We start from the raw sequence: 25,663 nt of genomic DNA, 5'->3' as shown, positions 1-25,663 counted from the left end.
AGCCTTCCACAATCTGGAACCATCCAAATTTTGGGACTACAACTCCCAGCATTCCTGAGTACTGGCCATGGTGTCTGATGAGAACTGAACTGAAGCATCAGTAGGGCAACCGTTTTAGGAAGGCTGGACTAGACAGATCAAATGTAGCTGCAGGCAGGAACAATTGTGAGCTGAAAAACAGCCAAAATTGCTAAGCGGCCCTTCCCTTGTTGAAATGTTACAGGCTTGGATGTCACGTTTGGTTAAAAATACTAACAGCACATCAGAGAAAAGAAGCATGTGGTCATGTAGTTTGGTGCTTATGTTTAAACAACAACCCTCGTCCATACAATTAAAATTGTGGCTGCTTTTAATTTTAATTTAATTAATTAATACATTTATTAGTATAACCAAACAGGCAATCCTTTTACAGTGCAGGTAGCAATGGTCATTAGAAGTTGGAGAAATCCAGGGTGAAACAAATGAAGCAGTTCTGTTCTGTAAAATGCATGCCCAGTGGAGCATTCTTGAAAATGCTTCACTCGATGTTCTAGGCATAGGCAGGTTTGCACTAGTTTAACTAGCTCCATGGGGTGTGTGAATAAAGCTGGTATAATAGCATGAAAGTGAGTCATCCCTATGCCTTCACCACCCTAAACAAGCCCCTTTTTGGACTGGTTTTGCTCCAATTAAATGTTTTGCATGATGGCATTGCAACACATCTAGTAAAGTGTAGCAGCACTGATTAATGCTGCTGTCCCAGGCTGGCATTTCTTAGGTCAGTTCCTAGAGACCCATACATTTTCATACATTGGGACCTTTTACCAACTTGCATGTTATCTCTTCTCCTAAAACTGTTTCAGCAAGGGAGAGAGGGGGATACAATCTGGCTCAAGGGATGATTTCATGGAAGTCAAGAGAAACTGAAACTGTCGAGAACCCAACACAGAAAGTACTAGAGTTCTGTGTTGTATTCGGTGTTCATACGCAACCTGCACGATATCCTACAAGAGAAAAATACTGTATTCATATACAGCCTGCATAATATCCTACAGGAGAAATTCCTGTGGGAAGAGTGAATATACAGGGTAATCCTGCACAAATGAACTCAAAAATACCCCAGTGGGGCTTACTCCACATCTGACTACCCATTGTTTTTAATGTGGTGTTTATAATAGCTAACTATTGGATGCTGTGCCCTATTTTTACCTGTTGCTTTGTTGTAAACCATCCTGAGACACCAGTAGATGGATAGTCTATAAAAGGCTTAAATAAATAAATAAATAAATAAATGATACTCCCAGGATACAGCTTCAAGTCTGTATCACATCAGCAGAACTTGAACGTGGAGAAGATTCGTGACAGCTAGTCCTGCTGGGCAGGGGTCAGCAACTGGTCCCCCACAACTCCCATTAGCCCTAGCCAACATAGCCTATGATGAGGGATAATGGGAATTGTAGGTGACAACATCTGGCTTGTTTACTTCTGTCCCAGGACTTGGACAGTTATGCACGAAGAGCTTCCATGTACTCTTTGTGTAAGCCGGGCTCCTCAAACTTTTTCAACAGGGGGGCAGTTGAAAGGTGCTGGCAGTGGGTGCAGGGCGCCAAGGAGGTGCCAGTGGGGGAGCGCAGGCCGGTGAGGGGGTGGGGAGTGTGTGCATGGCGAGGCAGGGATGGGGGGGACACACACGGCGAGTGGGGGTGGAGGGCACTGGGCGAAGCAGCAGCTTGCTCACACGGAGATCGTTTTCTCCGAGCAAGTCCAAAACGATCTCCGCATGAGCAAGCTGTGCGCACACACGCGACGAGTGCAAAACCTCTGGGGCGGGCCGGTTAAATGGGCATGGTGGGCTGGATTTGGCCTGTGGGCCATAGTTTGAGGACCCATGGTGTAAGCTATGGACCAAATCACTTTCCCCCGGCTCTGTGAAAGCACCTTCAAAGTGCTTCAGCTACAAGTATATACTTTTAAGGAATGATCTCCACCATCCAAGACAATCAGAGAATTATCTGCTGTGTAAGTTAATGCCAATGGATAAGAAAGACCACTGGTAATGATGGGTCTACACACAGGAAATTCTTCTGGTTTTCCCAGGCAGAGTACTGTTTGATTGTGGGTGTCAGTTACCATTATATGACCTTCCCTGCTGAAGGTCACATCACTGGCATAAATTTTGGAAGGAAAGACCAGATTCAAGCCAAAACTGTCTACTTGACTAATGAGCTGCAGATCTGCACTGAATATTTTCACTCTGGTGCTGTCATAGTTTGGTTCTTTTGCCATCAGATGTTCTATGACTGCGAGTGCTCCTGAGGCCTGAGAAACAGCTACTTTTCTTGGATTGCACAAGTTAGAATACAATTTTGTCACTTCCTTTAATTCCCCCTTTTTAAAGTCTGCTGTCAAGCGATATAAAGTACCTGCCTCTGAATCAGTCATGATAAGATCATTCTGAGGTGTTGTATCCAGACCCCAGGGTAAAGAAAAGGACTCTGAGATGAGCAGCTTCCCTCTGCCATTAAAATCAAAGACTTTCACAGAACGATCCCCACTGTCTGTGACAACAATATGACCGTCCAGTGTAATTGTGATGTCTGTTGGGTACCTGATGTCATTTCCTGCCTGTCCTCTTTCTCCAAACTGCTGTAAACAGTCCCCATTGAAAGTGAACAGCTTGATCCTCTTCTTGCCATCATGAGCCACTGCTACACAGCCAGTTCTTTGGCAAACAGCCATCCCTGTTGGATTGATCAGTGCTCCCCATCCTCCAAAGGAGAGTCGAAACACGAAGCTCTGAGATGCTGGTATAGCCACATCCTCACCTATCCCAATTGTCCTTCCCAAAACTGGAGTGTTATTGGCTGAAGGACTCAAGATTTCCATCAGGTGCAACAGTGGCAAGCAGTCACTTGTCTCGGACGATTTGCAAACTTCACGACAGAAAGGGCACTCCAGCTTCAAATTCCGGGGATGGGCCAGAGACATGACACATTCCAGGCATATCACGTGTCCACATGGCAAGTTCCTTGGCCGGTGTTTTTTCTGCTGGTTGTATTTTTCAAAGCACACTTTGCATTCAAGCAGACTGTCCTCGGCCTGATCAAGCAGCTCTGTCATTGTTTGCATGTCCTTGGAGGCCTTGGCAGACATTTGTTGTACAACTCATAAGAGGATTATTCTTCTGCTGGTGGTGCGCTAGGCTATCTGGTCACATTGGTTTGGTCACAAGACCCTCTTACATAAGAGGCCTTCCTTTATACACATCCTGGTGAACTCAAAGGCTACATACATTTCGTATTGAAATCATTGCTTGTAGTTTGCTGCCCTCTCAAGGAAACTCTCTGTAAAACAACACATTTTCAAGAGTACTTGCAATGTGAACTACAGGATACAATTGGTTATTTATGTATTCATCCTTCCCTCTATTTTTTTTTTTTTGCTTGAATAAAACAGGTTTAACTATGCAGGTGAAATTATTGAAATATGAATCTTAAGAAATGTAACATGTCCACATTAATTTACCTTTGTCAGTTCAGTCCAGCAAATTTGAGTCCATCAACTTATCATAATCAGTGTATTATACTTCACTATTCCTGTTAGAGAGAAAAAGTCGCACAACCAGAATGCCTGGCTAGGAGTTGCAGAATATTTTCTGTCTAAACTTGAGTTGCCTTGCATCTAATAACAAATATTAGGGGGAAGTAGAAAGAAGCTGGTTTCATAAGTTCTATTGCAGAGATCAGTACCACTAATAACAACTGAAACTTTGCTAAACACCCTGCCATCATATATATCCAAAATAAATCATTTTGGCAGTCTTAAAGGGTAACTTTAATTATTTAGTGGGAGATCAGTTAACGCTGCTGGTCTGACAAGGCTGTCCTTAATGCTGCCTTTTTCTTGCATGTTTTTTCCCACTTTCTGGATTTCCCCCCTCATATTTTAACTTCTCTGTCTCCAACACCTCTCTCAACCACTGCTGCAATTGCTCTTTACTTTTATCCTTAGCTCATCCTCCTCTCAACCCCTCTGTCTAGAATCAACGGAAGATAAAGCTCCCATACTTTTATAATTGTAAAGTAGACAGTGCCTGGGTGCATATGACATGACAACCCACCAAGGTTTACAAGTCACAGTGGGTGTCATGTCATGCAAACCCAGAACAGGTTTGTTAGAGTGGCTTATTTTTGGCTTATAAGCCACTCTGAGAACCCATGACCTTGTAGTTGGTGCTGCCTGAACTGGGATGGGTTGCCTTGTTGTCTGAATCTTGATGACATGATCTATCATGGGTTAAACCCAATTAGTACTTGGCCAGAGGAATAAAGCCCCCTTGCTGCTCTTGTCAACTGGCTAGCTAGGAGGCACCTCCGACAGCTGCCCCAAAGTGCTCCAGAGGCAAAAGTTTATCCTATTCACTGCTGCTAGCAACCCCCAGTTCCCTGGCACTCCTGCTGTTTTGGACTGGCAGTGGAGGAAAAGGAGGTTGGTTCAGCTGAATAACTGACTGAAACTGCTTCCTCTTCTGAACTGCTTCTGAAACTGTCACTTACCAACTATTTTATCATGTTGTAAGCCACCCCGAGGTTTCGGCAAAGGGCGGCATAGAAATGTTATAATAATAATAATAACTAGGTGATGACTACCTCCAATGTGTCCAAGTGGCACTTGAGAGCAGCTGTCAGGGGTTTCCCCTGCTGCCTGCAAATGTGACAAAGCTTTTTGGATCTACCATACAGAAGTAATCACTGGTGACACCTCTTAATTTGGGAGCAGCAATCCTGGCTCCCTTGTTGCCACTGCAAATCCTCTCAACCTCTCAATTACACCACGGGGCAGAGAGCAGTTCAGGCAAACTGATGGCTGCTTCCCTGCCCTGTTCTACTGCCATTAGCCCTTTTAGTTTCCACCAGCAGCACAGGGGAAAGACTCCTGCTCCACTTTTGCCCCTCCCATGTTGCTGTGTCAAGGCCTTCTGGGATCCCTGCAGCAATGGGGCCAGGAAACCTTGCTGCTGCCACAAGGTCCCCTGCAGGAGGACCAAGGGGGAAGGAGGCATGCAAGCTCCTGCAAAGTGCCCAGTCGTGTTGGGCACATCAGCTTGGCCCTGTGGCTCATACAGCAGTGTGGATTGTCATGCTGGTGTCATAAAACACTCCCAATGTGTGAATGGATGCATGTGTAGCTTGTCTTGCAGGGAGGAAGAACTCACTACCCACCTTGCATGATACAATTATGAAGGGTATGGAAATTTAAACTGAGAATGGCAATTGGCCATTGAAGGATAGGGTGTAATTTTAGAAATATAATAAATAAGAACAAGCTCAGAGGTCTTCTCAAAAGACACCCTTGTGAGGAGGCTGTAGCAATCAAAAAGATACTCAGCCAAGGAAGTCTGTTGCAAAACCCTAGAGGACCAACGTTATGTTCTGGGTTGGGTAGCAATTTGATACAAAAGAGGAAATGTAGCCACAACTCTTTAGATAGGACATCCACTTACAACTTGATTTTTGAAAAAGGAAATGCATCACTTAGTAGTAGGACAAAGGATGTGAATCTGCATGTAATTCATGTGCACAGAAAAAAAAATCACACAGTAATATAGCAATACTGAGCATCTTACTTTAGAGTGGAGGACTGCAACCAGGTGACCTGTGTGCCCGGTATTCAAGTGCTATCTGATGATGGGTAACAGGTATTATGGGCACAATCCTTTGGGTTGCATCCTTGATCCTAAGGGTTGTGTCTTTTGCCTCCCTGTACACCTCCCTTGCATTTTTCTAGATGGGATTTTTGGCCCATCTAGAGAAAGCATTTGGAGAAGCAGTTGGTGCAGTTCTTTTTATGCCCAATACCAAGTGCGGCTGTCAGAGCTCCAGGTCTCATAAAAGAGCCCAGAGCACTCTCTCCTGCCATGGAGCAAGCAAATGGAAATGTTTTGTGGGTCCTCAGAGGCTTCCAAGGGCTGTAGGACTGCTCCCTTAAGTTCTTTATCATTAAAACTGATTTGGGAGGGACAGAATGCATTCCTCTGGCAGTGCTTTGAACAGGGTACTGTTCTGTATAAAAGAGGACACATGGCTACCCTAAAAATAGTTTTGGCTATGATGCTTGAGAGTGCTGGCACCTGTTGATCTTTAAGCCACATCTTCAAAGAATTTTAGCACTTTACTCAGTCTAGCAGATTCCAGTAGCTTCCCTATGCTAGCAGTGAGAAAACTTAGGTGTGATTAGTGGAGTTCCCCTTTAGAACCAGTTTTTATTTTCAATGTTTGGGGTGCATGTAAATCCTTATGAAACCAAAGTAGAACCATGCACACATGTGACTGTGTCAGCAGGTTTGCAGGGAACCCAAAGTTTGCAAAAGTAAAAAACAAAACTTTAAGGAAAAAACCCTTAAAGTGGGGAAAAACTTAGAACAGCCCAAACAGGACAGAGTGTACTGAGTGGTGATGGAACTCTGTCTGCCTACTGGAAGGGAGTGGAGGTGGAAAAGCAGGAGGAAGAGTGGATTGGCTCAGTCTGGATGGCTTTATCTTGAACTGGGCATTGCTCCATGGCTTTTTTTTTCTTTTTGAGTAGGATAGTTCTTCAGCCTCCAGGTGTTTAGCTGTAGATGCCTGGATTAGCTAAAGGTGGAATCCTAGAACAGGAGCTTGCTCTTCTGCCAAAGCTGAAAAGAGGCCCTGTGCTCAGCCTATTGAATTCCCAGAATTAAGGATTCCTTGGCCAGACTGGAATAACCATGATGATTTACATTCTATCATATTCAATTCTGTTGAGGAATTTGGGAGTCTGGGGAAATAGAGGGATGGGGTAAGGCAGACTTTCCCAACACGGTGACATCCAAATGGTTTGGACATCCTATCTTTTCAGATCCTGTCAAGATGACCAATGGTCAGGAATACTGGAAGCTGTTGCCCAAAACATCTGGGGAGTATAAGAAATGACTCTGGGTTAGTCCACATATCTTTTCATTTATCAAGTCTGCTTTTCTTTTGAGAAGCTTGGCCATTCTCAGTGGAAAAGTCCTAGTTGCCCCGATCCACATTAAGTCTATATGTTGTTAAGGCCCTGCCAGACCACACTGAGGGCCTATCCAGTCCAGCATCCTATTTCTTACAGTGGCCAATCAGAAGCTCTCAGAAAGTTCAGAAATTCTATATCTTTCCCTTGGGCAAGACTGCTATTTTCATTTTTTGCCTAGGTGCCTTCATAACATGGCATCTTCTTATTCATGCCCAAACTGTAAAAAATAGCATTACCATCACCCCACCCTTGAGCAAAGTTCCATATTTTTCCCATAAAAAGAGCCCACATAAAATATAAAAACTGGTGGTAGGGAGGGTTGTTTCATAAATCGCCAGCTGTTTCTCTTTGCTCTTGCCTCTCAATTTCCCCAGAGCAAAAGGAGGAGTTCATGTGGCAGCAGCCGTTTCCTCAGCTGCAGGATTTTCTTCCCAGTAGAGAGTCTTCGAATAAGGGCACAGAGTGACAGGAACAGAGGGACCAGCTGCTTAAGCACAGTGAAAGACTCACGGATGTAGTAGAGCAGGTCGAGATGACAACTCAGCTAATGAATTGCACCAACCATTCTGACATAAGAGACAATTGAACTCATCATCTCTTGTCAGCACACATGTTTACATGATTTCACTGTTCTACTGTTTTCAGTGATGACTCAGTGACACAAAGGCAGAATGACTGGCTATGTGCATCACATCTGCACTCTTTTATATAGCTCATGTTTACTGTGGAGGCATCTTGCTTTTAAGAATGTTTCCTGAAATGAAGTGCAGGGGCAAATGACGCACCTAAACACTCAGGCACATCAGAAAGACTTGTCTGGCTGCAGGTCCATGCAGAACATGCATCACATTTTTTGAGTTTAGGGATCTGCTGTGAGACCACCAGCTTTTAGTTCCCCCTCTTTCTGAACTGTACTATTCCAGCTGGTCATTTTGAGAGCGTTATATTAAAAACTTGTCCCTGTGTTTACTTGTTTTCCTCCTCTCTCATCTTCTTTTTTCCTTCTGTGTCAAGACTCTTAGATTGGAAGCCTGCAGAAAGGGACTGTATAGTTTGTTATGGATAGTTTTAAAGACAACCTGGGACTCCCTTATGTAGAACAGGGGAAAACAAATCGACTAAGCAAATTTATGAGTTATGTGATTGTTTAAATCCCAAGTTGTTGGGACTGCAAATAAGGCTGTAAGCACGTTGACTCACACACATTCGCTGCCTCCATTTCTGAATCAATTTTAATCAACAACCCAGGAATGCCTCTGTGATATGAGTCCAAATGTAGTACTCTGGATTCTTTAGGGGTAAGCAATCCACGTAATAAATAACTAATAAAATAATTACTCATCATATACTTCTCGGTGTACTTCTCTTCTGCTTCTGGCCTCACCACTTCATAGCTTAAACAACCAATGAATTGGCATGTGTAAACCCAAGGAAACAAATGAAGTTTTCTGTAGGCTGTTTTTCCCTTTGCTCAGACTGTATCCTACAATTCACAGGCTGAATCTGCCAAGCATTATGCTACCATCAGAAATTACTGAAGTATAAATTTTCCCACTGCTTTGTCAGTAATTTACTTGCGGACTCTCAATGTTGCTGGTTTCCTGGCTATTTTGATGATGCACAGGGGTTAGGAAATTCTTTAGTTTATTTCAGGGAACTGATGCTGTTTCAAAACTAATATTGTCAATCAAGGTACCTGCTTAACCAGTACAATTGCAAATTACTATTACTATTGCAGATTCATACTATAAAGCAAAACATAAAGCCAATGCAACCTTTCAGTATTTCCGTTAAATGATACAGACCCTCTGAAAGCTTCTTTGCATTTGAAAAATGGGGAGAATGAATCACTGCATACTATGTTTTCAACACATCTTTGATGAACTTGAGAAAAATGTCACAGCTGAATCCATCATTTTGATGTGCAAACACACTCAAGATGCCAGAGGCAGATGACAACTGCAAAAACAGTAATAACCATTACTGCTCCAATGGCCAAGGCAATCTTTGAAAATTGTGACTGGATTTCAATACCCTTGAAATACAAGGCTGGATGTTACTGCTTCAGCATGAAATAGGGCTTGGAGGAAATAGCCAAGTGGATGAGGATGCATAGGCAGGAGTGACCTTCACTCCCATTTCCATTTTATCTAATTTGTCCCTTTATATGAACAGTAGCTATCTGGGACAACACAATACCTGTAAGAGAGCTGCTGTACCCTCCCAGTGTTTCAAGGATTGGGTAGAAAAGGCTGAGGCTGGGAAGCTGCTGGCAGACCAGAGAAGTTGATGGGAAATCTTGATGCTCTAAGAGGGGTGATGTAACTTGTGGGCTTACTTCCCTGCTAGAAAAAGTTCCTGGATTTGATGCTGCAACTGGATGCACAGGTGGCAGCGGTATCCAGGGTGTGATTGTAATGTACTTTATGTGGAGCTACCCTTGGAGCTTCAGCATTTGCAAAATACAGTTACCCTCTTCTTGGAGGCCATGGAGAGGTTGGAGAATATGCAACTTATTTTGCAGTGTGTTTATTAAACGTGTATTCTCTCCAACTGGAAAATGTCCTCACAGCAGTTTACAATCAGAAATTGTAAATGTTGCATTGCAAAGTCAAAGCTCAATGCAAAGCATGGTTCTATCCTTTAAATCCATCAAGTCTGAAGACCTGTTTAGACATGGGATAGCTTCTCCCATAAGAGTGGATTTGATTTAAATCACAATTTAAATCACCAGTCAGTCACTTTAATTTTTACTGCTTGCTCTTCCCTTCTCACAGGTAGCTTCTTGTGCAGATCTCTTCTACTCCCAACAATCTTCTTCCATTCATTGAATTTTTTGAAACTCAGCACTTAAGAGGTAAGGTGTTGATACTATGTACATAGATTTGCAAAGGAACAACGGGATAAGATCGTCTTCCTCCATTCTGTATGTTTATTTTATAATATTTTTTGCTGTGAAGAAGAGGCATGTGATCTCTGCAAACACAGATTCAGTTCTGAGAACTGTAAAACCAGGCATCCGTGATAATATCTTCTAGATAGAAAAACTGCCCAATAATCTTACAGAAAACTCACTGTAAATGGATGAATGGAATTAGTTTACCAAAAAAATTAAACATTGCATGAATATACAGCCTCATGCTACATAATTAAAAACTAATCCGTATTTCATGATGAATAACCTTTGGACTATATTGTATCTTAAATAGAAAACTATCTTTAGATCATTTTTTCCTCAAAAAGCATTTTATTTTTAAAAAATCTAATTTATATTTTTTAAAAATCCAATTTAAATGAATTTCTTTTGATTTTTATCCACCCCGTCTCCTCTACACTCCTTGCTTCCTTCCAGTGATAAAATTCTGACTGGATGTTCCTTGATTGTGTGAGGTTACAGCGACCTCAGCAAGGAGCAGGAGTTTTTCCATAATGGAACCAGCATTGTGGAAAGACCTCCTCCTCCTCCTTCTGAGTAAATTTTATTATTATTTTCTACAAACTAAAAAATAGAAACTAAAAAACATCAATCATCAGAAACATCAGCCCCTATTTTTTAAAATAGCAATCCGTAAATATATTCAAATCTATTCTAGCCAATTTCTCTAGCCAATTTTTGTGGAAAGACCTTCTGTGGAGATCTGTGTGTGTGTGTGTGTGTGTGTGTGTGTGTGTGTGTGTGTGTGTTTGATCTGATTTTTATTTATAAAGAGCTTTGCTGGGCTGGGTACTACATGTGGTACTGTTTTGTTTGTCTGTTTAATTTTTATTAATTTTACCTGTTTGCAGATTTGCATTTTTAAGAGGAAGATGTAATCGAATTATGGGAGAAAATCAAGCTTTAGGATGAGGCAGAACATAAATACATAAAATGAAAGAGTGGGCATAGATTTAGACAATGCTGGATTTTCAAGACCCAATGATCTTGCTAAGTTACCCTCTGTTTTCTGACTGCATTGCCCAATAAATACTGCAGAATGTTCAATGAAAGGAGGAGGAACTGGGATGGTACAGAATAACCACAGTCCTTCAGAGTACGAATGAATTCCAGGCAATCACTGAGTCAGTCTCTCCTCCCTTGTATATTTCAAGGAAATAATCAGGAAACAAAAACAAGAAATGTAAAATGCATTTTATGTGGAAATTCACAGAAAATTTTAAAAACAAATATTAGAGGTCAAATAAAATATCCACTCCGAATGTGCAAATATCCATTCAGTTCTTGTGTAGCCAAACTGCCATCCCCTGAGTGTGTTTAGAGTATCATCTTGACTCTTTTAATCTGAGCATATATATTACTTCCCATAAATAATCTATACCGTATTACTTATGTTGCTCTAATAAGCCATCCATTTTCTCAAACACTTAATAATGCAGTATTTGCCTGAAAGGAAAATTGAACAACAAGTTACAGTTCCAGAGACGGCTTGATAAATCCTGCATTATATCTATCAGGGGTTTTTCCTGTTGGGTGTGAAGCCTCCTCAACTGGCCATTATTAGAGCAGGATTACTTATTTATTTAATTTATATGCCACACCCTTAGCCAAAAAGGTTCTCTAGGCAGCTAACAATCAAAAGCACATCAATAAAATTAGTTAACTTACAATTTCAAGTTGAAACAATAAAACAATAGAATAAAACCAGATAAAGTAATTTAAAAGATCAATTTATAAATGTGATCTTGTGGTTCAATTCACAAAAGGTGACAGCAAAATCAAGACCTGTTACTAAAACCAAATTAATCACCAAAATAATTCTGGAATAGGAATGTTTTCATTTGGCGATGAAAAGATTGAAGAGACGTTGGCTGGCAAATTTCACTAGGACGTGAATTCCAAAGGTGGGTGCCACCACAGAGAAGAAAATCACTTGATTACATTAAGAAATAGCACTTAACCCTCTCTCAGACATGCAGAAGTTATTCTGTTTGTATGATGTAGTATAAAGCATCAAATATATGTCCCCTAGGCCATGGCACGTGATGTAGTGGCTTTCTGAACATGAGTACTTTTGGATCTGGTCATCCCTACAAGAAAGACTGACGGAGAACCTTACATATGTCACTTTGATATTCATGATGGAAAGGGGAAGATTATAAATATATCAGACAAAACAAACACAAGGAGAAAAACTGTTTTGGTTCTTATCTCATCCTGCCTTCTGTTGTGACAGCCTGGATGCTTATCCTTTGAATTCTCCCTTAGTACTCCTCACTCTCTCTGTTGACCTTCTGCTTTTGAACAAGCTTTTATTTCTTTACTCTTGTTCTATTTCCACTTTATTTAAGAATGTAGTCAGCCTAGAAAAATTCAGTCCTTTATGGGTCACCCTCCTATAAGGGCTTCAATATCCAAAAGCTTATGTGTAGCAGGGTTACCTGTTAGGACAAACTCTATTTGAATTGTTTCAGTTTGCATGTAGATTCATTCTTTTGAGCCTGATCTCAAAATAACATTTAGAAATATCTGCTATGGCTTGTTAGCATTAGCAGTTTACTCAAGCTGGAAGTGGACAGGAGTAACTGAAACAGCACCAACATACTGAAGTGTGCAGAGCAGACATTGTCTCAAGTGATTAGATAAAAGTGAGATAAAGGATGCCAAATTTATGTAACGGTAGGAACTTTGATACATTTGAAGATAAGAGCAGATCTAAGTAACCTTGGACTACAAGGAGACTGGAGATGCTTGCTAAAAGTACAGGTTCAAGGTTTTTTCCCTTGCAGAAAATCATCATCATCATCATCATCATCATCATCAGGGATACCTTTGAAAAAGTAATGATTTTTGAGGGTTCTGATTACATTTCTGGTGTCTATTTTCAGACTGCACTGATTCTAGGTACTGTTTAGAAAGCAAATATCAGGACAAAGTATCACCGTTCATTATCAGCTGCACAAATGCCAAGTTTGTTCCTGCATCATGAATGCTCAAATACACTGACAGAAATGAAAGCGGCATTACAGTTGGACTCACTAAACAGTCTTTTCAATTCCAAACCAGGAACTTAGAAAGGTGCTCCTGGAATGAAACAAACAGAACCTGGCAAGTGAGATACAAACCAAACACGTGTCTCCAAGCTTACTTTGAGAACCTTGGTTTAGTTGGTCTCTCCAGTACCTTCAGGGTTTTGTAACAAGTTTAATTTCAATCTGGTGATGGGCCATATATATTTACAAAACCAGTAAGTGTGTAGGGTGAAGAGGCCAATATTGTAGGAAAGTCTGCCGCAATGGCTTGCACCTTATGCATAAATCCCAGTCCACACTTAGGACAGAGTTCCATGATCAGTGCTGGACCATCCACCCACCTGCAACTGACTTGTGCATTATTGTGCATTTTTTGTGCTGATAGTCATTAGTGACCCAATTAGTTTTGATCTCACCTTTGCACTATGTTGTATTTTAACTGGATTTTTACACATTGCTTTGGAAGCCTGGTTAGAGATGAAAGACAGGCAAAAAAGAGCAAAAAGAATAAATACTATAAAACCATAAGTGCCAAATTCATCCTGGGAACCAATGTGTCCATTTGGGAACCATATCTTTTCAAGCTTGTGGAACTCATGTTAACCTCTTAATCCTGGATTAAATTCTCCAGTCCAATGGAATCTTTGTACCTGACTGGCTCCCTGTCTCTCCTGATTTTTATTTTATTTTAAAAGATGTTTCAAATATGCTTTTCTCTGAACTGGGAGGCTGTCATGCTGCTCTCCAGTGAAGTGCTATTCTCCAGTGCCATCTTTATTCAATATTTTGGAGCTCAGGGCTACCTCTGCCTTGTCCTGAAGTTTTTGGGTGGGTTACCATTTTTTAAGCCTCATCCAGTTTGCCTTCTGGAAAATGAATGCTCTATGACAAGCCATGCCTCCATGAAACCATTTTTTGAGAGTGTGAAATGTTAAATGTGTCCACTGACTCAAAAAGCTTAGGGACCATTGCTGTAATCTCATGTTGGACCTATCCCATGACTCAATTTCATATTTATCTGCAGTAATGAAAGGTCAGCTCTTGATGGGAAATCTGGTTAGGTGATCCATCTATTAGGTTCTCACAATATCCACCTAATTGTTTGACCACCATATCTTACCTTTATGTTTGCTTGCATCATGTACAAGTGTAACTAGAAGACATCAATACTTCCTGTTCATCAGTGATAACATCAAGAGGGCATAGCTAAAAAGAAAAAAGAAATCAAACATTGTGTCAAACTGACCTGTGCATTTTAATACTTTTTCATACAGAACACAAATGAGTAAGTTTCTCACTGCATACAAATTTGCACTTAGAGAGAAGATAAAAATAGGATGGCCATAGAAGAAACTTGTGACGAGGGCCACTGGATTTTAATCCCATTAAACATTCCCACTTCTCAGAGCAACAAGTATTTCCAGTGACGGTACTGTCCAAATTCACTTCCTTTGGAAGAGACTACACTAGAGATTTGCAGTCTTTTTGTAGTATTTGGTTTATTCACTTCGGCTTAGTGGCTCAGTTTCTCTCAAATTCCCTGCCTCTGAAGGTCAGGCAGGAACCAACATTTATTGTATTCAGCACCTCCTGAAAGCATCTTTATTTCAGGAAGCCAAGGGTTTTATTGATTTTGTTTAGCATGTTGTTTTCTTTTACCTGCTTAATCTTTTTAATTGTCTACCCTCTGAAATCTCCACCACAGAATTTAGAGCAGGATATACCTCTTGTAAATTAGTAATAAACAGAAGCAGGGAGAGAGAGAGAGGCTTTGGATTTTGGGCTCAGGCTCCAAATGGCCTTTAATAGTTTCCAGAGGTGTATATTAAAGAGGCCAGAGGAAGGTTACACAGTCTAAGATGAGCAAGTTCCAAAGGGAGCAATTTGAAGCTCCAAAGTGCCAGAGGCAGGTGATGTCCGCTACAGACAAGACAGGTTCCACAAGAGGGCAAGGAGAGGGGCACAGCCTCAGGAAGCAATGGAGCAACTGTTCTGGCTGACTAGTTGCGCAAGTTGGGAAACAAGGCTAAGGCATGAGTCTTATAAGGCCAGCCAAGTCCCACTGAGCTTTCTAGAACACTGGATACAGCTGGGCTGACAGATTGCAGTACCTCTTTCCACCTTCAAAGGGTGATGCTGGAGAGCAGCAAGTTTGAGCAAGCTGTTCCCAGCAGAATTGTTCTTGGTCCCTCTTGCAAGAATCCGCAGTTCAAGCCCAAGTTACCTTTAATGCTAGAGTGCTGATTTTCAATTCTCATAGAAAGGTATATTCAATTATAAAGATGGCTCATGACTAGTGCTGTTATGATGGATACTTTTCTTTGATTGAATCATCCTTCTTGGGTACGGTTCATTTTTGGAAAGAGGCCATAGGAAGGAAAGGGAAGCATCCAAACAGGAATTGGGAGTTGCTGAGGCATGCTGGAACAGTGGACGCAACCTACGAAAAGCCATTGGAGGTACTGGAAAGCAAAATGTGCTCATTGGTAATTTGGTGATCAATTTGTGGCTAAGATAAGCTTTCATTAAAAACTAGCAGTGAAATTCCTGCCTAGAAGGGATTGATCCCCAAGAAAGAGGAGATGGCAATCTTGGTAAATATTCTGTGGGATTAACCAAATACAGGAAGAAGATAGGAATGGGTGCACTAATATAGTTTAATAATTTCAAATTCAGATCAAAATATCTATGATACAACACAACGGAACAATAGCAGAACCCTAACCTTAAGAACACATAGGAAATGGAATGACATCAGAATGACAACTTACATCTCCATAGGAGAAACTAGGAAGTCAAAAACGTAAGAAAGTTTATTTCCAACATGGAAACCAGCTCATTCACCACACAATGCCTTTACCTAGATGATAATTTTGTGATTGTGAGCTTCCCAGCATGGGTGGCATACAATTTTTTAGTTATTATTTATTTTTTTATTTAGAAAATGTCTATGCCGCCCCATTCGCCGAAGCCTCACTGGACAAGTGACAGACAGGTATTATGCACAGGTACCAACCCAGACATAACCCCAATGGTAAAAGTGCAATTCTGTCATTTAGATTCCTTTGCAGCCACTGGCTTTGGCAAAGAACATCCAGTCTCCATGTTAACATTAAATACAATATTGGGACTGCATTTACCATTCTCTCTCCATGGTTTAACAGCCCCAAACTCCACCGAACTTGCCAGTAACTGAGCTAGAGAGAAAAAGGAAAGTTGTACATCAATAAGTATATAATTTTGTTCCACTCTATGAGACATGAAAAGGAGATACTCCATTAAAGAAGCAAAGGCTTTCAAGATTACTGCACATATCTCCTCAGTCCGCTTGAGCAATACCACTCCACAAATGATTCAGCTGAAATACTTGTGCAGAACATTCTGCACCACTGAAGACAATAAGTATTATGCTAAAAGTAGCACCAATACTATTTTTGTGTTGCATGTACATGCATCTAGTGTTAAATGCATAAAATACCAGTATTCATGGCACAGAAAACACAGAACACAATATGTAAGTGAGGGGTGTTCAACTTTCAGCCTGTGGACCAAATCTGGCCCTTCAGGGTTTTCCAGAATGATCCACACCCCTCCTCTGGCTCTACCCTCTTTCCCCTCACCATCAATTTTATGGGAGGTTCCTGGACTTAGCCTGCACCAAGGAAAGTTGAAATGTCTCTCCTGAAATTAACTAAAATTTGCTTTTGGCCCTGTCCACAGGAATGTCCCCCTCAAAACACACACACACACACACACACACACACACAAACAAAACCACACACACCCCCACACACACACCTTCTCGTAAATGGAATTTGTCTCATGAGCTGGAAGAGGGCCATCTTTCTTGAGTATGAACACTTAGGCCAGGGGGAAAAGAACTGTGAAAAATGTGACAATTCTCCCTCAAGCAGATGCTGCCAATGCTGTATTGCAAGTAGCTTTTGAAATAAAGAGAACTTTTATAAACAGGTCCGTGGCCCAGAATAAGGATTAAACATTCAAAGAAAAGGGTCAAAGCCATGTTCCATTTGGCTAGCACAAGTCCCTACTGTGAGCAAAAGTTGCAATTTGAATTCTGGCCTATGCAGAATATTACACACTTACTGTCATGGATATTAGGGTGAATTCACATGTCTATGTTGAATACTTGGTAATTTCAGGGTTTCAACACATGCATGGATGAAACAGCCATCGCAAAAATAGAACATAGAAAATTGTTCTATGCCGGTTTTGTGAATATCATACCATAACATCTCAAATACCTTTCAAAACAACTTAGTGATTTTGTATGCACTGCTCCTTTAAGAGCTAGGATTATACCTACATGAACAAAAGCAGCCAAAAAGTAGCAATGATATCTCCTTAATTTTAGTCCTAGTTGCCAGTTCTACTGTTCATGTATTTTATTCTGCTTCTTTCCTTGGATACAACACCAAGAAGATTCATCCTTCACCTGTCATCAAGTAGTAAGACATGCATGTGTAACTCAAGCCCCCGATTTACATTTCAAACAGGTATTTGTAGTCCTGAATTTTTTTTAAACTTTGAAACTTCTAAAATCAGTATCAATGACTGCACTTCAGAAACCAGGCAACATTTCTAATGGAAAAGTAGGCTTTGGTGCTGACTTTCCGTAGTTGTAGAAAGTCTAGCCTGAAAGGGGCTGAATCACAGACTGACCAGTGAGAATGGGGAACAGAATTTACAACCAAACCAGCAAGGACATGCTGCAGTGGGGAATGCTCCTGGCCACTGTATCACCCAAATATGCTTGCTGCCATGATGCTGGAATCCATTCCCCCTGGCTAGTCACCATTCTGTTGTCCTTGAGCACTCCTTGTTCTCAAAGCTTGATGAAGAGGAGGAGGGTTTGCCCTTAGGGCTTTTCACTAAAGGTTTGCTCTCCTTGCAAACTTCATAGCTTCAGGGAACCTGCCCATATCTCCCACTTGTCTGTTGAGTTCACCAGAAAGGGCACTCAGGTCTAAATTATTTTATTTAATTATTTTATTTAAAGCTTTTATATCCCGCCTTTCACAATGTCTCAGGGTAGTGATATAATAAAATAAATAAGATACAGCATCAAAAATTACAATGAATAAAATCTAATCTTAAAACACTCTTAACATTTAAAATAATGGGAAAATAAAAAGGTTAAATGCTGGAAACAGAGCATATTTTGAACTATTGCCATTATTTCTCAGGAAAACTTTGCTGGGATCAGACCAGATAGAGCTTAACTTTAGCAAATGCAATTGAAAAAACATCAGAAGCACCATTCTTTTCTTACCTGATCATAGATACGGCAACAATGCAAAGAAATATTCCCATATGTGCTCTACAATGAAAAATAGGAAACCAGCCTTTAATTAACATGTAAAAAGAAAGCAACAAGGCCAAAGGAATAATTCACATGATTTAAAAAATCTGAATACCCTTACATTTTATTTCACATAGTAGGGTGAATATAAAAAATCCAGTGCTTAAGTTTAAAAAAAAAATCTAACCTTAAGAACATGTGTTCTCTTAACAGCTACCTCAGTGTAATCCAGTATATCTTTATTGAATTTACATTTATCACAGTGTTCAAATCTTTCATATGTGGCTTCAATTATGGTAATAGGTTTTATTCCACACAGGTGCTTGTTAACTTAGCAGTGCCAGGTGGTCTAACATTTCCCCCCTTTGTACACCCATATGAGTACATGTATCAGCTCAGGATGACATTCCATGGATCTGATGAAATCTTGTGCCATAATAAGCAGGTCAGTCTTAAAAGTCTCAGAAGACTCCATTTATCTTTCTTACACAGATAGGCTTTCCTTCTGTGCGAACTTTATAAAAGTCAATCATTTATTCCTGAAATTTGTATAAGCAGTGTAACAGAGCCATGTGTTATCTTCACTTTGACAATCTATACAGTTTGTAGCCCTTTCAGTTTTTGAAGGCAGCATGCAAGGATATCAAAACAAATGTAAAGCAGTAACTTCTCCAGTCCAAACCTGTCACGAGTCTTTTGGTACAACCAGTGTTTTAGGAAGGGTGAAAGAAAAGCAAGACAGGGAGTGTTCATATGTACAGTACCGTGAATGAAATATCCCTGATTCCTGGTTCCCTGAAAAACATGCTTTGCAAATCAGGAACTCGTCTTGATGATCTATGTGCTTTTTTTTCCTTTTGCAGAGCTGCTTCCCTCCCAATATTAACCATCCTTTTCCATTGCTTTTGCAGTAAGATGAACCATGGGTAGTGCAATGCAACCATGATTTACACATTAGAATCCTGGATTAGAATCTTAGGTTTATGGGGAAATTATGGTTTACATTAACTGTGGTTTGTGTCAGTGCATGTTTTAATGTAAACTGATTTGCAAGGCTTTTATCGAAACACAGCAGATAGGAACCTGAAATAAATTCATAAAACAACATTAAATCATGTTGTGAGCAAGGGCTGGAAGGGGATTTCTCTGAGGAGGAGGATGGCGAAGGAAGGGAACATGTATCTGATTTGCAAGCATGTGTGCAGAGAACCATGGTTATACCTATATTACCCTGTTGACAACCCTATATACTTAACTGCATGTATACACATGTTTTCTAAAAATAAATCTGAGGGCCCAGTAACAATGTTAAATAATTTAGCTACAGGGACTATTTCTTCAGAAAAGGAAAGTGTTTGATCTGTGAAAAACTCCTGTGCAGTTTCACTGCAGCATTCACACTGTGCTGCATTTTATGCTCACAACAACCCTGTGAGATAGGCTACACTCAGAGCCCATGACTGGCCCAAAGTCACCCAGTAAGCTTCAGGACTGTCTGGGGAATAGATGTCCCCAGTCTTCAGTAGAACCTTCTAAGCACCACACAGCCCTAGCAGGCACGGACAGCCTTTTCCACCATTAACTTGTCCAATCCCCTTTTAAAGCCATCCAAATTGGTGGCCCTGACTACATCCATATATTCAATTCTATACTTTAACTATGGACACTGTGAAGAAGTGCTCCTTTTATCTTTCCTGAATCTTCCATCAATCAACTTCATGCAATCACTCTGTCTTCTAATGTTATGAGAGAGGAAGAAAAATGCTACCTTGTTCATTTTCTGCAAACATAGTTTTGCAGTATAGTTTTGCACACCTCTATCATGTCTCCCACCTTTCACCTAAGCTGAACAATTCTAGATGTTATAACCTTTCATTATAGGAGAGCTCCTCTAGCCCCTTGATCATTTTAATGCCCTTTTCTGCACTTTTTCCAACTCTACAGTATTCTTTTTTAGCTACAGTGACTGAAATTGTGCACAGTATTCTAAGTATGCTTGCACAATAGGTTTGCATAAAGGAAGCATCATTTCTAAGAATGCCTACTATGGAGTTTGCCTTTTTCACAGCGATCACCCACTGGGCAGACATTTTGATTGAACTGCCCATCAGAGCTGTACAAACTCTTCCCTGGTCAGTCATTGGGAGCTCAGATCCCATCAGCTCACACTTGTTTTGGGGGATTCTTTATCCCAACTTACAACATGTATGTTGTCCTGCAGTTTGTCATCCTGTGACAACCTGGAAACAGGCTTCCTCTGTGGTGGCACCCACCTTTTAGTATGTGTGCCTTTTAGTATTTGCATGGTGCCAACTGTGTCATGCTTTAAATGCCACTTGAAGATCCATCTTTTTATCCAAGCCTTCCTTGAGCAATTGCACTACCCAGTCTGTTGATTGACTTTGAATACTTGGTTTTGGTATTTTTACAAATGTTTCATTACAACATGTTTTAATATATTCAAAGATAAGTTGTTTTGATCATGGAAAATTTGATGCAGACAAACAACTACAGGGCAGGAGAAGGTGCCTAAGTTTTTCATTCCCAAACCTTTCTTTCCTGTTCCTAATTGGCATTCACGAGACTTTGCTTAATGCAAAATGTTTCTCTCCCTTCACATAAAAAGTGTTGGGTCTCTCTTTGCTGCTCACATGTAGTTGTGTCCTGAAAATTTCTCAAGCATTTCCATATTTTTGAAAACCGCAATAGAAAACAAAGTTATTTGTTTTATATAGTATAGCTGGACATTTCTGCCCAACTATGTAAGTCATAATGTTTTGGCCAAAAAAGGATGAGTTAGGGTGCAATCCTATGCCTCTCAGTGTTGTCTATGGGGTGGGGCATAAGATAGGCTGGATTGGCAGCCTCAACCTTGGAAATGCCTTCCAATGTCAGAGAGAGGGCACCCCCTCTGCTCACATTAGGGGTGGTTGCTTCCACACCAGCGAGCCTCTAATGATGGAAGAACCCCTCTGGAGCTGGCACAGGGAGAGAAGAGTGCCAGGGGGTGGGGGTGGGAGGAGCACTCTCTGAGGAATCCTGGTGGTGCCTCAGGCTCTCCTCAGGAGGGAGGCAATAGCAGATGGCCAAAACTGAGCATCTAAATGGATTTTTTGGGGGGACGGGTGATGGGAGTGTGGAGATAATGCAGCTTCCATGTTCTTCCTACATTCCTCTGGATGGTCATAATCTTCTGCCTCTGGTGGTTTCCTGCAGCCACAGTGGATGGAGATCTTATTCAACCATACTTTGATTGTTCAAAGTACTGTGTTTCTTAACACAAGCAAAATGGATTACCATAAAGGATTATATAATTCCTTCCAATCTGAGTGTTTTGACTCCATTTTAGAAAAGGTTTCAGGGCCACAGTGCAGAGATGTATGGGGCTGAAGGCAAAATGGGTCCTTATAAACATTTCTTTACAATGTGTGTTTGTGAAGAGGAGAGAGAAATTCTCAATAGCCAAACACATTATAAAATGATATTAGAAGAATATGCAACTACATACTGTTCATTGTGAAATCCAATATTTTTGTTAGCCATTTCTGCAGCCATTGTTCTTCAGTCACCACTTTGTCTTCTTGTAATCTGGCATCATGACATTTTTTATTTCCAAACTCATCTGAGGAATTTTCCATAGCCTGGGAAACCTTTGTAGATAGAAAAATGTCCCAGGACTACTTCGAAATCATTGCATAGAAAACATCACATCTGGTCATTAAAACAAGTTCATAGATAACATTTTCACCTCAGTTCACATAGCTTAAATTTAGTAAAGGCAATCAATTGATTTTATTATTTATTTATTTAGAGCATTTTTATGCCGCCCCCTTTGCAAAAAGCCTCGGGGTGGCTTACAAAACAAATAAACAAATGTACAATTAACCTTAAAAATTCGGATACATCTCGGCACAACTATAAAAACCAATAAGTAAAGACAACAATTAACAGTTAAAGTATCATTTAAAAAAAAAGGTCTTGGCCTGGTGCCGAAAAACAAATAACAATGGCGCCAGGCGGACCTCTCTGGGGAGCACATTCCATAGATGGGGCGCCACCACAGAGAAGGCCCTCCTCCGGGTACTCACCCTCCTAATATATTTCACGGAGGGTTCCCAGAGAAGGGCCTCTGCTGCCGATCTCAAGGGGCGGGAGGGCATATATGGACGCAAGCGCTCCTTTAGATAACCAGATCCCAAGCCGTTAAGGGCTTTATAGGTGACAACCAACACCCTGAATTGGGCCCAGACTTCAATGGGAAGCCAGTGAAGCTGATGGAGGACTGGGGTTATATGAGAACAACGCCCAGCCCCCATCAGCAACCTGGCAGCTCTGTTTCGCACCAATTGAAGTATCCGGACCATCTTCAAGGGTAGCCCCACTTAGAGTGCTTTACAGAAGTCTAATCGGGAAGCTACCAATGCATGTGTCACTGTTGCCAGGCAATCATTCTCCAGGTAGGGATGCAGCTGATGGATCAGCCGAAGCTGAAGGAAAGCGCTCCTTGCCACCGCCGTCACCTGAGCTTCTAATGATAGCTCTGGGTCGAGGAGCACTCCCAAGCTGCGAACCCTGTCCCTCAGAGGGAGGGCAACCCCGTTCAGGACAAGGTCCAGGTCCCCCACCCTGAAGTCCGAACCACCTACCAACAGGACCTCCATCTTATCAGGATTGAGCTTCAGTTTATTGGCCCTCATCCAGCCCATTACCTCGGCCAGGCATCGGTTCAGTACAGCCATTGCCTCACCTGGATTAGTTGAAAATGAGAGGTAGAGCTGGGTATCATCAGCGTACTGATGATTCCACAGCCCACACCTCCTGATGACCTCTCCCAGCGGTTTCATATAGATATTAAATAGCAAGGGGGACAAAATGGACCCCTGCGGAACCCCATGGCATAACTGCCATGGCACAGAGCCATAGTCCCCCAGCACCACCTTCTGGAATCAGCCATTGAGATAGGAGCGGAACCACCGCAAAGCAGTGCCTCCTACTCCCAATCCCGCTAGCCTATCCAGAAGGATACCATGGTCGATGGTATCGAAAGCCGCTGAAAATTTTTTAAAAATTGCAATGTAGAATTTACTTTTAGACATTTTAAATTTTAACAATTTTTGAGCAAAACAAGTAAAAATAATATAGGTTCCTAAAGCAGCATTCAGAGACTGGCATCCTCCAGACATTTTGGACTAAAATGCCCAGCAGAACTGATCATTGGCCATGCTGCCTGAGGCTAATGGGAAGACTGTCTTAAGGCAACAAAGCAACTTTAGGCCTGCAAAGAATGCTAAAAAAAACCAGTCATCAGCAGTATCCAACTGTGTCATTCCACTAGTGCAAATGGCAATTGCATTGGCAGAAGCTAGGTTCCAAAGTACACATAAGAGAATTCAGCTAAAGTTATGTTTGCACAAGCATGCTGGATGTTGTAGAACTCCAGTCTATGCATGCATAGAATTGCACCCCTTAGCTGGGTAAAAGAACATACTTTGAAGCAAATGTTGAACAGGTTACACAAGTAGCTGTGCATTATGCTTGGGCAACAGGTTGTGCTAGCATAAAAAGGCTGTGATAAATATCAGCAGATTGGAACTGTGCACCTGGAAGGGAGTGGATAATAAAGCTCCTGCCAGAGGTTTACTTAGTGGAACTTGGCATCAACATTTGATTCAGACTATGTTCTTTTACCCAGCTGAGGGATGCACACCTCTGCATGTTTTGGCTGAAAAAGTCCTACGACACCCAGCATGCCCAAACAGCCATGCCAGTTTGCTGAATATGCATAAGATTCTTGCCTGAAGCCTGAAAGGGTTTTATTTATTTAATTGTACCCCACATTTCTACCAAGAAAAATGGCACTCAAGGGTTTCTTCTGTCATTTGTAACTTCATATCTCTCATGGAAGTGGCACTTACTGTAACAGTCTCCAGAAGAGACTATAAATTCAAAGTAGCTGGGTTGACATACATCAACAAACCAATTCTAGCTGTTTCCAGGATCCAGATCTTTTGTAAAGGTAATGGGTCTTAATTGCTCACTCTAAACCAAGCCATCCCAAAATGCTTTGCATTGCAACAGAGAAAGATATCTTGCTGTGGAAAACTGGGGATTGCAGTGTAGCCCAGAGGGAAAGGGGAACTTGGAGAAGAGTTGGCAGATTCCTTCAACCTCCCTGCTAACCAGAAAGTCTTGCACTGCATCCCTGTGAGTCCTAGCTCCAATACTCCCCCAAACATCTCCGAGGATGGGGTCAGGTTCACACATGGGGTCAGGTTCAAACATGTCACACATACATGTTTATTTGTGGTGGGCAATAATATCAAGAGACACTCTGCATAAAAATGAATGTGTTTACAAATGAAACATGTTGTAAGCCGCCCCGAGGTTTCGGCAAGGGGCAGCATAGAAATGTTATAATAATAATAATAACAACAACTTTACATATTGCATTTTGACACAAAACCAATGTGACTCAATAGAGTCAATTGTCTGCCTGTTCATATATTCATCCAGGGCCATGGATGCTGGGACAGAACTTTCACATCACTTTTCGATGGAGCCGGTTTGCAGGCAATCGAACATTAAAGGCTGGTTCAAAAACATATACCTGTGTGAACAGGTTACCAGAAATAGATATTTTTAACAGGCTGTACCTGAAGCAGTTCTTATTGGAACAGTTTGGAATTTTGCAAAATCATAGACTTCACTGGGTAGACCATGGGTTCCAAGTTTAATTAGTGATTATCCAAGATATTGTTTTATAATCAATAGTATTTCATTTCTGTAATGGCCCCCAAACTAAAGCCCTCTGGGAGAGTCACAATTATGAGGCTTAGAACGGCGGGACTTTTTCTTTTTTACCTTTAATACCTGCGCCAGCAATCTCTCCGAGAAACGTTGGCGGTCTAAGGCCAATTGCCCCAACCCAAACCGCCTCTCAGTTCTCAGGATAAAATGACGAGAAGCCGGGCATGTTGCTTTGACCGTCTCGGGGGAAGCGCGGGAATACAAGGTAGCAAATTAATAACATGAGCAAGTAAGTGCAACAAACTCTTGACACGAAAAAACTACGCGCGTGTGAATAGACCGCTGAAGTATCCCTTCTTTTGCAGCTTCTCAGACACAGGGCAAACGTCTGGGGTTCTCCAGGACCCCTTCTGTAGGAATTACCGGTCGGAATTGAAACTTACCTTGAGTCAGAGCAGATCGCAGGAGCCATGCCGGCCGTTTTTTCAAGTCGCCAGGCCGGCGAGGAGACGAGATGGCGGGAGGACTGGGCTGGCTGGAGCAAGCGAGGTCGCAAGCGGCCGGCTAGGCAGTCGCCAGTCCCGAGAGGCGGGCGCGGGGGCGGCCCCTGCCGCC

The 25,663-nt window shown here is 41.5% G+C and overlaps 1 protein-coding gene across 8 annotated transcripts; it reads right to left on the bottom strand.

Annotated features, from left to right (window-relative positions):
* Nucleotides 1-331: 331 nt before the first annotated feature.
* On the bottom strand, nt 332-25,663 carry NHLRC1 (NHL repeat containing E3 ubiquitin protein ligase 1). Of its 8 annotated transcripts, none has more exons than XM_044426463.1 (6): nt 25,492-25,663; nt 21,810-21,951; nt 18,272-18,344; nt 16,119-16,175; nt 14,099-14,184; nt 332-3,323 (listed from the first exon to the last, which is right to left on the bottom strand). In XM_044426463.1, the coding sequence occupies exon 6, from the start codon at nt 3,130-3,132 to the stop codon at nt 1,930-1,932; it is 1,203 nt and encodes a 400-aa protein (XP_044282398.1). In that variant the 5' UTR covers nt 3,133-3,323; nt 14,099-14,184; nt 16,119-16,175; nt 18,272-18,344; nt 21,810-21,951; nt 25,492-25,663; the 3' UTR covers nt 332-1,929. The 8 variants fall into 8 exon arrangements, 7 of the variants coding, with proteins under 7 accessions (XP_044282398.1, XP_044282397.1, XP_044282399.1 ...); XM_044426462.1 differs by having other exon boundaries at nt 18,272-18,319; XR_006414354.1 differs by lacking the exon at nt 332-3,323 and adding an exon at nt 11,129-12,776 and having other exon boundaries at nt 18,272-18,319.

Source organism: Varanus komodoensis, unplaced genomic scaffold, assembly GCF_004798865.1.
Source record: "Varanus komodoensis strain SLA01 unplaced genomic scaffold, ASM479886v1 scaffold17, whole genome shotgun sequence".
NCBI classification, from domain to species: domain Eukaryota; kingdom Metazoa; phylum Chordata; class Lepidosauria; order Squamata; family Varanidae; genus Varanus; species Varanus komodoensis.
Note: the sequence above shows the minus strand (reverse complement) of the source record. Positions and strands in the feature narration are given on the sequence as shown.